This window comes from Archocentrus centrarchus, chromosome 7 (genome assembly GCF_007364275.1).
Source record: "Archocentrus centrarchus isolate MPI-CPG fArcCen1 chromosome 7, fArcCen1, whole genome shotgun sequence".
Classification (NCBI taxonomy): domain Eukaryota; kingdom Metazoa; phylum Chordata; class Actinopteri; order Cichliformes; family Cichlidae; genus Archocentrus; species Archocentrus centrarchus.
In genome coordinates this window covers 4,711,171-4,727,254 of record NC_044352.1, presented here as the reverse complement: position 1 = coordinate 4,727,254, position 16,084 = coordinate 4,711,171, and the positions used below count along the sequence as shown (strand labels likewise).

The following is a 16,084-nucleotide window of genomic DNA, read 5'->3' as shown; positions in this document are numbered from 1 at the left end:
TACTGTGGCTCCTCTGAAAAGGAAAGCTTCAAATCAGAAGTGCCTGACTCCGTGGTATAATTCACAAACGCACAGACTCACAAACGCTACTAGACTGTTCAAAGAAGTCTTTCCGGTTATTGATGCTTCAATCTTAAAATTGATCAATCTGTCTTTATTAGTTGACTATGTACCACAGGCCTTCAAGGTGGCTGTAATTAAACCTCTGCTTAAAAAGCCATCACTTGACCCAGCTGTCTTAGCTAATTATAGGCCAATCTCCAACCTTCCTTTTCTCTCAAAGATTCTTGAAAGAGTAGTTGTAAAACAGCTAACTGATCATCTGCAGAGGAACGGTTTATTTGAAGAGTTTCAGTCAGGTTTCAGAATTCATCACAGTACAGAAACAGCATTAGTGAAGGTTACAAATGATCTTCTTAGAGCCTCTGACAGTGGACTCATCTCTGTTCTTGTCCTGTTGGACCTCAATGCAGCTTTGATACTGTTGACCATAACATTTTATTACAGAGATTAGAGCTTGCTATAGGTATTAAAGGTACTGCACTGCAGTGGTTTGAATCATATTTATCTAATAGACTCCAATTTGTTCATGTAAATGGGGAGTCTTCTTCACACACTAAGGTCAGTTATGGAGTTCCACAGGGTTCTGTGCTAGGACCAATTCTATTTACATTATACATGCTTCCCTTAGACAGTATTATTAGAAAGCATTGCATCTATTTTCATTGTTATGCAGATGATTCTCAGCTTTACCTATCAATGAAGCCAGATGACACACATCAATTAGTTAAACTGCAGGAATATCTTAAAGACATTAAGGCCTGGATGACCTCTAATTTCCTGCTTCTAAATTCAGATAAAACTGAAATTCTTGTTCTCGGCCCCACAAATCTTAGAAACATGGTGTCTAACCAGATACTTACTCTGGATGGCATTACTTTGGCCTCCAGTAACACTGTGAGAAATCTTGGAGTCATTTTTGACCAGGATTTGTCCTTCAATGCACATATTAAACAAATATGCAGGACCGCTTTTTTGCATTTGCGCAATATTTCTAAAATTAGAAACATCCTTTCTCAGAGTGATGCTGAAAAGCTAATTCATGCATTTATTACTTCTAGGCTGGATTATTGTAATTCATTACTATCAGGCTGTCCTAAAAGCTCCCTGAAAAGCCTTCAGCTGATCCAAAATGCTGCAGCTAGAGTACTGACAGGGACTAGAAAGAGAGAGCAGATCTCTCCCATATTGGCTTCTCTTCATTGGCTCCCTGTTAAATCTAGAATAGAATTTAAAATCCTTCTCCTCACATACAAGGTCTTGAATAATCAGGCCCCATCTTATCTCAAAGACCTCATAGTACCATATCACCCCAACAGAGCACTTCGCTCTCAGACTGCTGGCTTACTTGTGGTTCCTAGGATACTTAAGAGTAGAATGGGAGGCAGAGCCTTCAGCTTTCAGGCCCCTCTTCTGTGGAACCAGCTTCCAGCTTGGATTCAGGAGACAGACACCCTCTCTATTTTTAAGATTAGGCTTAAAACTTTCCTTTATGATCAAGCTTATAGTTAGGGCTGGATCAGGTGACCCTGAACCCTCCCTTAGTTATGCTGCTATAGGCCTAGGCTGCTCGGGGGGTTCCCACAATAGACTGTTTCTTTTCATTCACCTTATTTACTTTGTTTATACTCCACTCTAAATTTAATCATTAGTTATTATTAATCTCTGTCTCTCTTCCACAGCATGTCTTTTCTCTCCCCTCAGCCCAACCAGTCGCGGCAGATGACTGCCCCTCCCTGAGCCTGGTTCTGCTGGAGGTTTCTTCCTGTTAAAAGGGAGTTTTTCCTTCCGACTGTCACCAAGTGCTGCTCATAGGGGGTCGTTTTTGACTGTTGGGTTTTCTCTGTATTATTGTAGGGTCTTTACCTGCAATACAAAGCGCCTTGAGGTGACTGTTTGTTGTGATTTGGCGCTATATAAATAAAATTGAATTCAATTCAATTGAATAGACTCTACTTCTTGAGGACGCTTAGGTCCTTTGGTGTGTGCAGCAAGATGTTGCACATCTTCTACAAGTCTGTTGTTGAAAGTGCAATTTTCTTTGCAGCTGTCTGTTGGGGAAGTGGTATCAGAGCCAGACACCTAAAGAGACTAAACAAACTCTTAAAGAAGACCGGATCAGTTCTTGGAATTGCTCTGGAGCCCTTGGAGACAACTGTGGAGAAAAGAATGCTACACAAATTGATAAAAATAATGGATAACACAATGCATCCCTTGCATGATCTACTGAGAAAACAGAGGAGTGTGTTCAGTAAAAGGTTTTTACAGCTTTGCTGCACTAAGGACCGCTACAGGAAATCATTCCTGCCTACTGCAATAACTTGATATAATGACTCATCCCTGTCTCGATAAAGTGGTTTCATATACTGATAACAAAATTGCTCACTGCACATTGCACAGTTTCTATTAATGATTGTTGGAGTATTCTCTGTATATATGTGTATATGAGGGGTTTTATAGGTTTTTTTAAATAGTTTTTATGTCTATTTTTATATCTATTGTGTGTTCATGTGTACTGCTACTGTGCAACACAGGAATTTCCCCTCGGGGATGAAATAAAGTACTCTATCTATCTCTATCTATCTATCTTATGTTTTAAGTTTTCCTTTAATGTACAGCCTCTTATTTTTTTACGTTATTTTATTTATAGTGTGACACTACAGCATACAGCCTACACAAAGCTTAAACAATACGTACCTTCATGTAAACACGTAGCAGTTAGCAAGATGACAGCTGCGTGTCTCCTCGATCACAGCCTTCAGCCAGTCCAGTGTTTCTGTTTCAGTGATCTGAACACTCTGATATCCAGATCAGTGATTTACCTTCCACAGAATAGCTGCAGCATCACTGCATGATTTCCCTAATCAGCGATACAGGAACAGCTGACTGTCTCCACCGCTCCACTTTCCCTTAGCATGACCCATGCTAAGCGCTTAGCTTGGCCGATGCTCTGGCTCGGCTCTACAGCTGCTTTAAGGAAAACAATGTTGCCTTGTTTGTTCAGCATTACTTTATTGATTTTATTGCTTTGAATGTAATCTGGTGCTCTTATAATTATGCGATTCCTCGCCATCAACACCTTCGGAAAAAACAAAGTAATTGATAATGTGGATGTAGCTGACTTCAGGCCATAATTTTATGTCATTTACACAAGTGACAGGTGAGGCACTGTTACCTCGCTGCTTTTTAAAACATCCTTGCAATGTCTCCACCTCCGATATGGTACCATTTAGGCCAGGTAAAAGAAACTGCAGTGTCAAAATGTTTAAATGAACAGCAAGTGTGTAAGCCCGCAACCGTGAACAACAGCCCAAGCGGAAGTAAAGTACCAGCTTCCGCTATGAATGAGGGGTAATGGCGTGAAGTCAGGAATACTGTGGAAACACATAGAGATCAAACTCCACACTTACTAAAATGTGTCACTGCAAACCTCATGAGAACATTCAGTCAACGGGAGCATCAGCAGTGCATGCAGAAAGAAGGCGTTATGCTCAGGACTAGTCAATAACCTGGGGAATTTACTTCTAACAAATGCTACTTGCTACAGTTTGCGTATTCTGCACATCCATGGTGCCCCGCCACATCCCAGAATGCAAAGCATACCTGACTAGGAGAAGGCGTTTGGCTCAAACCTGCAGCATAGGCCTGACAGTGAGTCGGATGAAACCACAAACTAGTATTCATGTTATTGTCTGATAATAAATGGTAAGCTAGGCTGATTAATGATTAACTGCTAGCAGCAGATCCAGCAGTGTAAACTCTTTGTAGCCCCTTAACTGGCCAGGGCCCGGTGACTGGCCGTTTGTAGTCCCTTTTATATGGCAGGCTAGACTCTCCCATTTTTATTGACACGCCATTCAGCCAATCATGTAACTGGCTGCATCAAATCACCTGACAAAGCTATGTGATGCCCTCTGATTATGATTGGCTCTGGGAAACCCATTTCTTAACATGATTGGCCGAATGAGGTGTCAATCAAAATGGGCGGGTCTAGCCTACCATATAAATGCACTTCATTCGGCCGGCGGACCAGACGCGGCTGGTTAATAGGCTATGAAATGGGTTGTTCAGAGCCAATAATAACCAGAGGGTGTTATGTAGTTGTTTCAGGTGATTTTTTTGCTGCCAGTTAAGGGGTTAACACATTCATTTGTGTAATTATCCTTTACTTTTTCAGTATTTGTGCAGATGAGACTTCGACCTTCTGGATTAAAGTGTCATCATTATTTATCCTGCGCCCAGTGCATCATGGGATCTGCAGTCCTCCCCGTGCTCCTCCTCTCCCTGGTGACAGCATCAGTGTGTGCTGAAATGAGCGGGACCAGCCAAGGTAAAGATTAGCATTACAGATGCAGATGGACGTGTCCATCTGCAGATGTGTTTTAAACAGAGCTCTGCTGTGTGTGTGTCCTGTAGGTGGCGCTGTCCTGTGCCCTCTGCAGTGTGTGTGTGAGACGCGACCCTGGTACACCCCACAGTCTTTGCATCACCAGGCCCAGACGGTCGACTGCAATGAACTTCATCTGCAGAGAGTACCAGCCAACGTCTCTGCTGACACACAGGTAACATCACACATCACAGATATTAGCAACTTATCAATTGCAGGGAATGTCGACCCTAAAGCAGCTTTATCTTCTTTTTACACTACAATGGGGACCATAATTTACATAATGAGCATCATGTTTTATCAGATAGGACGATAAACTCATCAGGAAAGTGTTTACAGGGGTCACAGAACAGAGGACCAGAAGGATCATTTCCCATAGACTTCTATGCAAATATTTTTTAATTTCCAACCGGTGGAGTCGCCCCCTGCTGACAGTTAGAAAGAATGCAGGTTTAAAAGACCCTTTTCAGAGCCATGGCTATATACGGTGGAGGGCTATGCCCTGTGTGGGATTCTTTTAACCCTCAGGAGTGTCTGCAGGCACACAAGCATCAGATAAAACCACTTTCAAAGATGGCAAAAAAAAATATTTTGTGAAACTTGATTGTTACAAATGTTCTGGAGCATGGACCCAAAGAGCAAGTTAGCATCAAGCCTTCAGTGTCATGGTTGCTGTGGCAGGCAGGAAAAGGTGGACCCCAAATGCAGGACTCAGAAACAGAGATAAGAACTTAAATGAGGTTGTAAACAGGTACAAATAAACTGGGCTGGAACAGAAGCCAGAACTAAAACTAAAGAACCAGCGAACAAGAAGACACACAACCGGGATTATCGACGATGACGCAACAATGAACAGAAGAAAACTGAGGGCTTAAATTCACATCAGATAATTAGGGCAAGAGGAAACAGCAGGGCTTAACAGGTGGAACAAATGAAACTAATAATAACACAGGGGAAGCAAAACTAAACTCAAAGCACCAGGAACACAGGACTATCAAAATAAAACAGGAAACAGACACAGACACAGGACAGAGACACAGGGGAGACAGGAATAAAAGGACCTAAACCATAACTAACTAGACAGGAAACTAAGATGAATAATCAAAACCAAAACAAACTAGGATATGACAAAACTCAGAAGGAAACAGAACTAAACACAAAACGCTGGGCACACGGCCCAGGGCCATGGCATTCTGAGAGCATAGGATTGGGATTGAATCAGTAAGAGAACTGGATTTACTAGATTTACTTGACCAATGAGACTCTGAACAATCTGCATCAATTAACATAAACTGTTATTCTGATATGCTGAGTCTGACCTGACTCTAATGAGGCAGCTGAAGGACTTGCATGTTGTAAATATGTTGTAGATATAATTTTTCATGATTTGTTTCAGGTGCTGCTGCTGCAGAGTAACAACATCTCTTCTATAACTACCGAACTGCAGAGTCTGACTAACCTGACAGAGCTCGACCTGTCCCAGAACCACTTCACACAGGTATACTCTTCTCCATTCCCATATTCAGCTACAGTCTTGTTGAACAGTAGGATATAGCAGTTGGTAACAGCTGTATGAAAGCAAGCTGCTTCCTTATTCGTGAGGGGTTGCCACAGGTAGCTCCACATGTTTGATTTGATTTGGAGTTTTTTTTCCCCGTGTACCCTTCCTGACGCAACCCCAAAGGAATTTGTGTTGGTAACAGCTGTATAATCTTTTTTCCTCGATTTCCTGATCCCAGCATTCCCCCAAATTTTGCTGACAGCTGCTAGTTGAAGTGAAAAAAAAGTGTTACGCTGTTTGTGTCAGTGGTTTATGTTTATTTCCTTCCTGTTACAACTTGGCAATATATGCAGAGTCAGCTCTGTACAGAAATAGGTTCTCTCCCTGTCTCTGTCCAGGTGAGTGCCGTGGGCCTCTCCTCTCTTGGCCGCCTGGTGACTCTGTACCTGGAGGAGAACCACATTGAGGAGCTGGAGGACTTCTGTCTGAAGAACCTGTCCAGTCTGGAAGAGCTCTACATCAACCATAACCACATCTCCTCCATCGGGCCCAAAGCCTTTGCCGGCCTCACCAACTTGCTGCGGTAATCACCACCACCAAGTCTTCTGTCAAACCTAATTTCAACTGTTCATTTCTGTTGTAAGACCTCCCGAGGATCCAAAAGATTCTAATCACCACCAGAACTGCACATGGGATAAATAGATCCTCTAAAAAGACCAGCAGAGACAGCTAAAGTCAGTACACCTTTCTCAGTGAGGAGTTAGGTTGTGGAATCTTCAGACTGGAGCTAGGAATCTTGCCCCTCTGATGTTAATGGTCCCAAATCTGGGCCCAGCAAATTTTCTTTGTTCCATGGAAATTCACTCTGTTAAGGATAAAAAAGACTAAAACAAAAGCCAAAAAACAAAAGACCAAAGACCAAAAGAATCAGATCCCGAAACTTCCCAAAGTTACACTAGATCATTCCCAGTGACTAGATCCACGCAAAGACTTTCAAAACTACCTAAGAGATGCCCAAAACCTTTCATGTTGGTACCATTCTGCTTGAATTGGTTCTCTGAATTAGTTCTTTATCCTCTGTTGCTTCTTGTAGGCTCCACCTGAACTCCAACCGTCTGGTGGCTATTGACAGTCGCTGGTTTGAGTCTCTGCCATCCCTGGAAATTCTGATGATTGGGGAAAACCCTATCCTGGGTCTGGAGGAGAAGAACTTCTTGCCTCTGTCCCACCTCCACAGCCTGGTCCTTGCAGGAATGGGACTGGCCTCGGTCCCCTCCGCTGCTTTCTTGGGCCTGGAATACCTGGAGAGCCTCTCTTTCTATGACAACCATCTCAGGTGCGTCTGTACATGATCCCTAGTTACCGTTCTCTTAACACTTTCCATCAGCTAGACCTAACTGTAACCCTGTGATTGACTAGACTTTACTGTCTTAAGAGACATTCACACAGGAAATGACTAGAAGCAATGTGGTGACCAGAGACCATCAATTAAAATTTAGCAACTTGAAGTTGTTGACAGATGAAAATAACCATTATCATCTAAAAATGGGTATGTGATTAAAATGTTACTAATGGGAGTGAAGGATACTAGTGATTGACATGTGACAAGGTGGGAAAAGGCTATTTTTAATAATTCTCAGCAGCCAGTGCCTCAAATGTCTACTCGTAACCAGCTGTCAGGTATAAGGAGATGGGCAAGGATTAAATAACTATCTATAGGAACGGGGTCTCGACCTTGTAACCTTCTGTCAATGGAACCGTGGCTGAATTTAGTTCTCATGGCAGGTCTGTTCCTCGCGATGCCCTGAGCGTGCTCCCAAACCTGAAGTTCCTAGACCTGAACAGGAACCCAATCAGCCGAATCCAGCAGGGAGATTTCCAGAACCTTCAGCACCTGGAGGAACTCAGGTCAGCCAGGAAACTCAGAGCAGAGATCAAGCTCTTCCAAGTTCTTACAGTTTTCTGGCTTCATTTTTCTGAGGTTGCCACCTGTGTATTATGTGCGGGTTGTACATTGTGGTAAGTGTTGTGTTGTGTTTGGTTTCAGTCTGAACAACATGGAGGACCTGCTGATGGTAGAGAAAGCAGCTTTTCAAAACCTTCCAGAACTTGCCAAACTGGAGCTCTGCAACAACCCGCGACTGTCCTACATCGACCCACAGGCCTTCAGGTGAGTGTCTGACTGCCTCTAAGCCACTCCACACTGATTTATGCTTTTTATTTTGACCAATGTTGTTTTTTTAAGAGTATAATACAAAATTTATATAAAACTTGCTTTTTAGGTTTGTTTTAAAAGAGTTTGTTGCTAGCCAAGGGCTTCTGATCAAAGCTGGATTTTAGCACCATTTGTAAACCCAAAATCACATATAATTAAGAGTGTTGGGAGTTAGTGGTTCTCTCCTGTGAAGATGTTTTTCCAGATGTTCATGTTGAGCTCATTTGTTATATCAAACTCCTCCAGTTGTTGTTTTACTCGATGCCTGTCTATTCCCTGCCTCCTTCTCTATCTCTCTATATTCTTGTTTCCTTTCTCCTCCTTATGTGATGTCCTTTGTTTTCTCTCTTCTGCTCTCAGTAACCTGCCCTCCCTCCGGACTCTCCTCCTTCATAATAACCAGCTCAGCCTCCTCTCTGGAGACCTCCTCTCCTCCCTCCGCTCTCTAGAGGAGGTTTCTCTTCACTCAAACCCTCTGCGCTGCGACTGTCTCTCCTCCTGGGGGCCTCACTTTGGTAACCAATCACACCTCAAGCTGCTGGATTCCTCCATCACCATCTGCTCCTCCCCATCTCACCTGATCGGTCAGGAGTTGCGGGAGGTGGTGGCGGTTGGATGGGGCGGGGGCGGGACCAACAGCTGCCTGCCTCACATCACCCCTCATGCCTTTCCATCGACCATGAACGTCAGCGCTGGGCAGCCAATCACACTGGAGTGCTGGGCAGACGCTGATCCCGCCCCACAGTTCTATTGGGTGACGCCAAATGGTGACAAGGTGGGCGGAAGTGTGTATGTGTGTCTAGTGAAAGCTTGAGACAACCTAAAAATGGGTGTTTTCCAGCACATCAGCTCATTGTCATCCCATCAACTGAAATGATAAAGTGGTAAAAAACATAAAATATATTGAGGAATATCACAACCTCTAAAGCAGTGGTTCTCAAATGTGTCCCTGATCCAACACACCTGATTCAACTGGCTGAATTACCTCCTCAGTATGCAGTCAAGTTCTCCAGAGTCCTGCTAATGACGTCTATATTTGACTCAGGTGTGTTGAAGCAGAGACACATCTAAAACCTGCAGGACACTGGGCCACGAGGCCTGGATTTGAGAACCACTGCTCTAAAGAGACACCAAAGAGTGACATGTATAAATCTGCTCAGGTGAGCTCAGAGGCAGTGGCGGCACCAATCATATCAGAGCAGGGGCGTGGCCTGAGCAGGAGGAAGAAGAAGAAGCACCGGATGTCAGATCCTGGCGCATTGGTGATTGAACATGCAGAGCCATCAGACGCAGGTCAGCTGAGCTGCGGACTCACATCCAGACAAATTTCAACTGGATTTTTTCACTTTGACTTTTAGTTTCATAAAATCTGCTTTTCTCTTTCAGGTGTGTACACCTGTGTAGCCTGGAACATCGAGGGAGCAGACACCAAGAGTATCTCGGTGTCTGTAGACTCTCAGGGATATGGTGGCTCTTGGTCTGGTGGGGGGAATGACCCCAACAGGGACAAGATCTGGCTGGGGAACTCGTCCAGTGGTGCAGCCTCTCTTGTGGTGCTCGCTAAGGTGCTTAATGTGCTGTACAATCACATTTACGTGTTATTAGAGATGTGTGGTGAATTCAGTTTGTTTCTCAGCAGAAACTATACAGAAACTAGGCGGCTGACATGTGCAAAAACAGAACACATTCAATTATTTTGTGGGTTTAAATCATGTTAAAATTATGAAATAAAGCATTGGCCTTGGTGCAGGATGCGTTCTTCGTCCAGTTCTATTTTTTCTTGCTGTCCTTGTTCTTCTAGGACTTTGCCTCCTTTTTCTCCATCTAGTCCTTCCTCTAGTTGTAGCGCTTGGTCTTCATCTGCTTTTTACTCCTCGTCTTCTTCACTTTCTCCTAGTTCTTCTTCTCATTCTACTGCTAACGCTTCTCTTTTTCATCTTCTTTAAGTCCTACTTCTTCTAGTTCTTCAAATTCTAGTTCTTCTAGGTCTTGGTCATCTTGTTCTTCCTCTAGTCCAAGCTTTTGGTTTCTTCTTCTATTGATTCTCATCTATATTCCTCTGTTTCTAGCTCTTAGTCTTCATCTAGTTTTTGCACTCATTCTTTTCTTTTTCTTCTGCTACTTCTTCACTGTCGCCTCCTGCATCTCTTCCTGCTTCTTGTTGTTCTCCTGCTTCCTCTTCTAGCTCCTCATTTTCTTCCTCTTGTTCTTTTTTCTCTAATTCCTCATCTTTTTTTAAATTCTAGCAGTTCTTCCTCTTCTAGTTCTTATTATTGTAGTTCTTCTCTTATAAGTTCTTCCTCTTCTAGTTCTTTGTTTTTAAAGTTGTTCTTCTACTTCTTCCTTTTACTTTTCTTTTACTTCTTCTAGTTCTTCAGCTTATTCTTCTTCAGGTATTCTTCAAGCTCTTTTTCTTCTTCTCGCTTCTTATTCTTCTGCTAGTTGTTCCTCTTTTTCTTCTTCTCTTATTCTAGTGCTAAACTATAAACCATTTACAAGCATATATGTATTCAATGTTTCTATCTCATTATGGAAAATGTTGCTGTTATCCATGTACAGGTCCAGGCGGATTTCTCCACCCCGGAGATTCACTGTTGCTGTTTCCTGTTTCATGTGCAGGTGGTTCACGCCCAGTCTGTGGTGTTGGAGTGGAAGTTGTATCCCAGTGGAGGAGCTTCGACTGTGAGTTCAAACCATCATGACATCCCCCTCCCTCTTCCCCGGTGGACGAGTGCAACCGTGCACATTGACAACCCTCAGATCAGCTACACCGCCAAGGTGAGCACATCTCTCAAAGACACTAGTGCTGGGTGTCGTGAAGCCATCACAGGAATTTTGTCTTATTTTGACTCAACTGTTGCCAAGTTTGGCACGTGGCGTACTAAACACAAACAACATAGAACTGAATTCAATCGATCAGCCTGTTTGGGCTCTATCACTGACACCCTATCCAGTCTCTTGCCCTAACGCAACAAATTCACACTCAATTTACACCAAGCCGGAGCACAATCGATGGAGTAATTACATTTTTCTCTCTGCCTCCCTCTCCATCTCCAGGTCCCAGTTGACGTGCAGGAGTATAATCTGACTCATCTCCTTCCTGCCACTGAATACCACGTCTGCCTCACGGTCTCCTCCTTTCCTCTTTACACCACCTTTCCTTCCTCCTCTCCTAGCACTTCCCCTACTCCTGTGTCTCCTTCCTCCTCCCTCCCCTCTGGTCCTATCCACACCTCCTGTCTGAACATCACCACTAAGGAGGCGGGTTTCTCAGTGGAGCTTGTAGCATCGCGGCGCAACAGCGTGGCACTGGCGGCCGTAATGGGCTCCATGTTCGCTTTGTCCATCATGGCGCTGCTGGTGGTGTACATGGGCCGGCGCGTGCAGCAGCACAAGTCCTGCGGCCACTCGCTGAAGAAGTACATGCAGCATGCCACATCCATCGGTCTGAATGAGCTTTACCCGCCGCTCATCACGCTGTGGGAGAGCGAGGCCGAGAAGGACAAGGATGACAAAGAGGAGGAGGAAGAGAGGGAGGGAGGCGGGAGAGGGGAGGAGGCGGGCGGGAGTCAGATCGACACCACAAAGACGTACATGTGGTAGCTGAAGGAGGGTGGAGGGCGAGGTTTGACAGACACTTGAAGGGGACGAGGACTGACAGAAGTGAAGCTTGATGGATGGAAGGGGTCATGTGACTCGATGAGGAGCCTGACAGTCAAAAAAGATGGGTAAAGATGTCCAAACACACCTGACTGCTGCGAGAGGGGAAGGTGTGAACTGATCAATACAGCAGGACACCCATCTCAGCTCTCTTAAAAGAATTTTCTTTTGTATGCTTCAGTCCATTAATTACAAACCAGCAATCATCTTGCTCCTGCTAATCACTTCCCATCATGAGCTGTTAATTAGATCCATTTCCTTTCTTCCAGGTGACCGCTTCCATCCCAGATAGGATAAACTATATAGGCACCTTTAAAGTCAGTTCATTTATGCAGTTTAATTTTGTTTTTCTGTAATTATTGAGCGACAAAATCGAAGGTTGGAAAATGAAGCCAAAGCTGAGGTGCCAAAAACTGCAGTTCTGCTAATGTCCACCAGAGGCAGGCTCCAAAAGTGAGTGGATTCCCATAGACTCCAATGTTAAACTGCTCACCTAAACATGTTTACAGCCTGCTACAAAAAGCAGTTTGGGCCCTGTGAATAGTATCCCTTTTTATGGTTCATTGAATACGATTACAGTCTTGATATCTGGCTTGCAACTGCTTTGACTGCTTTGATAAATAACAAATGTTTCCAGCTAAAAGCCAAAGGAACAAAATGTGGATTTCCATTTTAATTGCCACATAAATTTATTTTACGTGGCGTAAAATGTTCTTTGAGCACACTGACTGTAGATTTTCTCTCAAATCTGTTTTTGAAATAATGACAAAAGTCATCAAGTGACCTTGAGATTTGTAAGGATCACCAGAACTGGTCAGCAGCTCAGCTGCAGCATTCTGGACCAACATCTGTACATAGTGAACTGCAGCAGTCCAGCCCAGAGGTAATGACATAATGAGTGACTTTTTCAGGGAAAGGAAGAGTTTGACACCAATGATCTGAGAACCAGAAATATTATCAAGTGCAATCCAGGAAGAATGTTCAGTTTTATTTTATTGCATTTGGGGAAACTTAGCAACATACAGTTTTTAATATTACCCAACACTTGGAGAGAGTGGGGAGAAAAAAAACCTTTAAACAGGAAGAAACCTCTGAGAAACCCAGGATTAGGGAGGCGTCTGCTCTGACTGGCTGTGAGAGGAGCGCTGGGATCTGTCGAAAGTTAAAATGAATTTCTGATTTGTGGTTTATGGGCTGAAGCACAAAAACAGTGATGAAAGTTTCTGTTTCTTTCGGGGTTTTTCTGAGCATTTCTCAAAGCTTCATTCTTCTTCTGTCAAACTGGAGGAACTGCAGGACACATTTAATACAGGGGCATTAAGAAGAGGTCGCTTCTCAGATGCACTTCTCAAACTGTGGGTCGGGGCCCCGTTGTTGGGCCGGCAGCTGGTTTAAACGGGACATCTCTTCTGAGGAGAGCCCAGTGAGTCCAGCTGTTTCACCTCTGTCCCCCCTTCTCCCTTTCTCTATCTCCTCTCTGTCAAGCACACTGACAGTAGCTCTGCTGTTAAAAAAAACGGATTATTGTAATTTAGTTCATCTGATGAACACAAATGCAGCACTAACATGCAGCACAGGTAGCCATGTGGAATATCTCACTTTAAATGTCTTTGGAGATGGTTAAAGGTCCCGTATTCACATTCCTGTTAGCTGGACTGAAGATTCACTCATCAGAGAGGTGTCTGACGAAAACAAGGCTGCGGGCATTTTGGAGTTAAAGCAGGTGGTGCTGAAGTTCACAGAGATGTATTTAACAGCAATTTCAAAGCAACAAAATAGACTTCTTTTTTTTTTTTTAAGTTAAAAGCATTCGGAGTGTGGCAGTGATGCTTAGAAATTCATAATGGATAAGAAAAAGCTTTTAGGGATGCACTGATATATCGGCCTGATATTGGTATCGGTCCTATTGTCTGATATTGGCAAATGAGATGTATTTACTGCCGGGTCACAGCAAACAGTTGCACTGAATTGATTAATGGCGTAAAGACTAAACAGACTAAAAACATATTGGTATCGGTTTATTTTGAATATCGGCCCAGAACCTCCCAGCAGGATCACCCCTGAAAGCTGTCAGGCCGAGCGTTGGGAAAACACTCCGTCACAGATGTTTTAGCTCCAGATTCGCCTCTACATCAATCTCAGGGTCTCTTCACAGCTAAAACTCTGAACCAGGTTCATGTTTTGTTTTGGTTTCATGTCGCGTTTATGCAAAAAAAAAAATCTATATGACATAACCATGACTGTCGTTGTTGGCGGCGTCTCCTGATACACGACGGCTGGTGTTACCGTGTTGTGAGCTCAGCAGGTGGCGATCGATCAGCGTTTTAATTCATCAACAGATTCTTTCACATCAAGCTATAGAACAGCCCATTTACCAGGAGTCCTTTTACTGCTGCTTTTTCAGGAGCTTGATGGGACACGTTCTGCTTTTTGCATTATCTGTCATATATTTGACACCAGATGCTTCGATTTAAAAGTGGAAGTTTCAAATAATCAGCTAAATTCAGTGATTCAAAAGCTTCAGACTGCTCTGAATTCTCCCCAGCCTTTTTCAGTCTGCAGAAATGGCCAGTATGAAATACATAAGGATTTTTTTTTCTTGTTAACTGTAAATCCTGCAAAGCTACTCTAGAGGAGTTCCAGGACAAAAATAAGCCAGCTAGATCTCTTTAGCTCATTAGTTCATGGGCCACATAGAGCCCGATTTCATAAGTGGGTCAAAGCAATAAACCCAGTGTTAACCAATCATTCTGTCAGTGATTCAGACTGTTTCAGTCAACACAAAACTTCCTGGTGTGCAGTTCAGTGAAAGGTCCAAAAATGCTCCTCCTGCCACATGTTGGACACCTCTGCTTTAGATCCAGCGGTTTCAGGGAAGCGGTATGATCTTCCTCCTGTTCATCTGCCGGGGAGCCTTGTGGATTTTTTGGAAAAAAATCTTTAAAACCATTTTATTTGCTAAAAGCAACACTGCACACATTATTTTCCAACTGTACTTTCAGAACTTGATGTTCATCCTCTTTCAGGTCAGCTTCAAACCAAACACAAGCATCCACTTCCAGTCTGAATACGGGACCTTTAACCTTCCTGAAATTCCACGTCACTGGACGCACTTGTCTTCATCAGCAGCATGAATGCATAACTTTATATATTTCACTGCGTCGGAAGCAGTGCTCCGTGCACGGACACTAATGGTGACCATGTCCTGCTTTTGTCTGTTCACTAATGCAGAGTTGTATCCTCTGACTCTTTTCTATCCTGTGACGTCCTCTGGGTTTGTCGCCCTTGGGGGGGCGGGTGTTGCTGCATGCCTTTGCACTCATGTTTAGGACTGTTTGTATAAAACCACGTCTGCGTAGCAGCCTGCAAACTGCTGGAGGAGCGCTGGGTCCAGGATCACACACCGAATCTGCTCCCGAACACAAACACTCTGCTTTCACCAACGGAAAAAAGACTTTGGGGTTTTTTTTTTTTCTTCACTATTGTTGCATCATGTTTCACTTCTTCTCATCTGAGTAACTGTAGAGTCATTTCTTCCCTCTGAGTCACTCTCTTCTCCCTCCGCCTGTTTCCATCATCTGTAACTTCTGTTTGACAATTTTTATTTTATTTTTATTTCATCTCTGAACTCACTGTAAGACTTTATGAAGTTATTTCCTCTGTGGTAGTGAAACAGAAGCTCCTGCATTTCACACAGAGGTTAACAAACATTTAATTGACTGAAAAATCCAAACTGCAGGACTCTTTTTGAAAGCTCTTGTTGCTTTGATAGCCTTTTGATGACTAACACTGTGGAATAAAGCATCAGCAAGAACGAGCTGCTCGAAACTTTCTTTAAACTTTTATGTGAGTTTATATTAAAGGTCAAAGGGTTCTCCTGTTTTCCACATGCTGCCCTCACACCATTCTCATTCTCATTTATATAAAGAACTACTTTTCAGGGAGGAAGTTACACAAAATGCAGGTCCATATTTTCTTGTTTTTCAGTGTGTTTTTATGGTTTTCTCATCATTTGGACATTTTCATGTCATAACTACAAAAGACAAAGGGTGCTCCAAAATCTGTATGCATCTCCCAGCATTAATGGTGCCTTCACAGATATGCAGATGCAGCTCCATAAGTATTTGGACCGCGACAGCGGATTTGAATCAGAGGTTTTAGAAACGTATCACATACTGATTAGGAGTTACAGCCATTTTCACGAGGATCACAAGAGGATCAGATGATCAAAAGTAATTTGACAAGCTAACAATTTTAAATA

The 16,084-nt window shown here is 43.3% G+C and overlaps 1 protein-coding gene across 2 annotated transcripts in view; it reads left to right on the top strand.

Moving 5' to 3' along the window:
• LOC115782782 (leucine-rich repeat neuronal protein 1) overlaps positions 1 to 15,640 on the top strand; it is a 34,528-nt gene extending 18,888 nt beyond the window's left edge. The window contains exons 2-13 of one of the 2 annotated variants that reach the window (XM_030733200.1): positions 4,303 to 4,390; positions 4,477 to 4,622; positions 5,844 to 5,945; positions 6,347 to 6,531; positions 7,042 to 7,284; positions 7,734 to 7,856; positions 7,996 to 8,118; positions 8,524 to 8,938; positions 9,324 to 9,456; positions 9,550 to 9,728; positions 10,783 to 10,941; positions 11,221 to 15,640. In XM_030733200.1, the coding sequence (XP_030589060.1) occupies positions 4,309 to 4,390; positions 4,477 to 4,622; positions 5,844 to 5,945; positions 6,347 to 6,531; positions 7,042 to 7,284; positions 7,734 to 7,856; positions 7,996 to 8,118; positions 8,524 to 8,938; positions 9,324 to 9,456; positions 9,550 to 9,728; positions 10,783 to 10,941; positions 11,221 to 11,766 (2,436 nt within the window). In that variant the 5' untranslated portion in view covers positions 4,303 to 4,308 and the 3' untranslated portion in view covers positions 11,767 to 15,640. Of the gene's footprint in view, positions 1 to 4,237; positions 4,391 to 4,476; positions 4,623 to 5,843; positions 5,946 to 6,346; positions 6,532 to 7,041; positions 7,285 to 7,733; positions 7,857 to 7,995; positions 8,119 to 8,523; positions 8,939 to 9,323; positions 9,457 to 9,549; positions 9,729 to 10,782; positions 10,942 to 11,220 lie in introns of both variants that reach the window. The other variant, XM_030733199.1, reaches the window with a different exon arrangement.
• Positions 15,641 to 16,084: the final 444 nt, after the last annotated feature.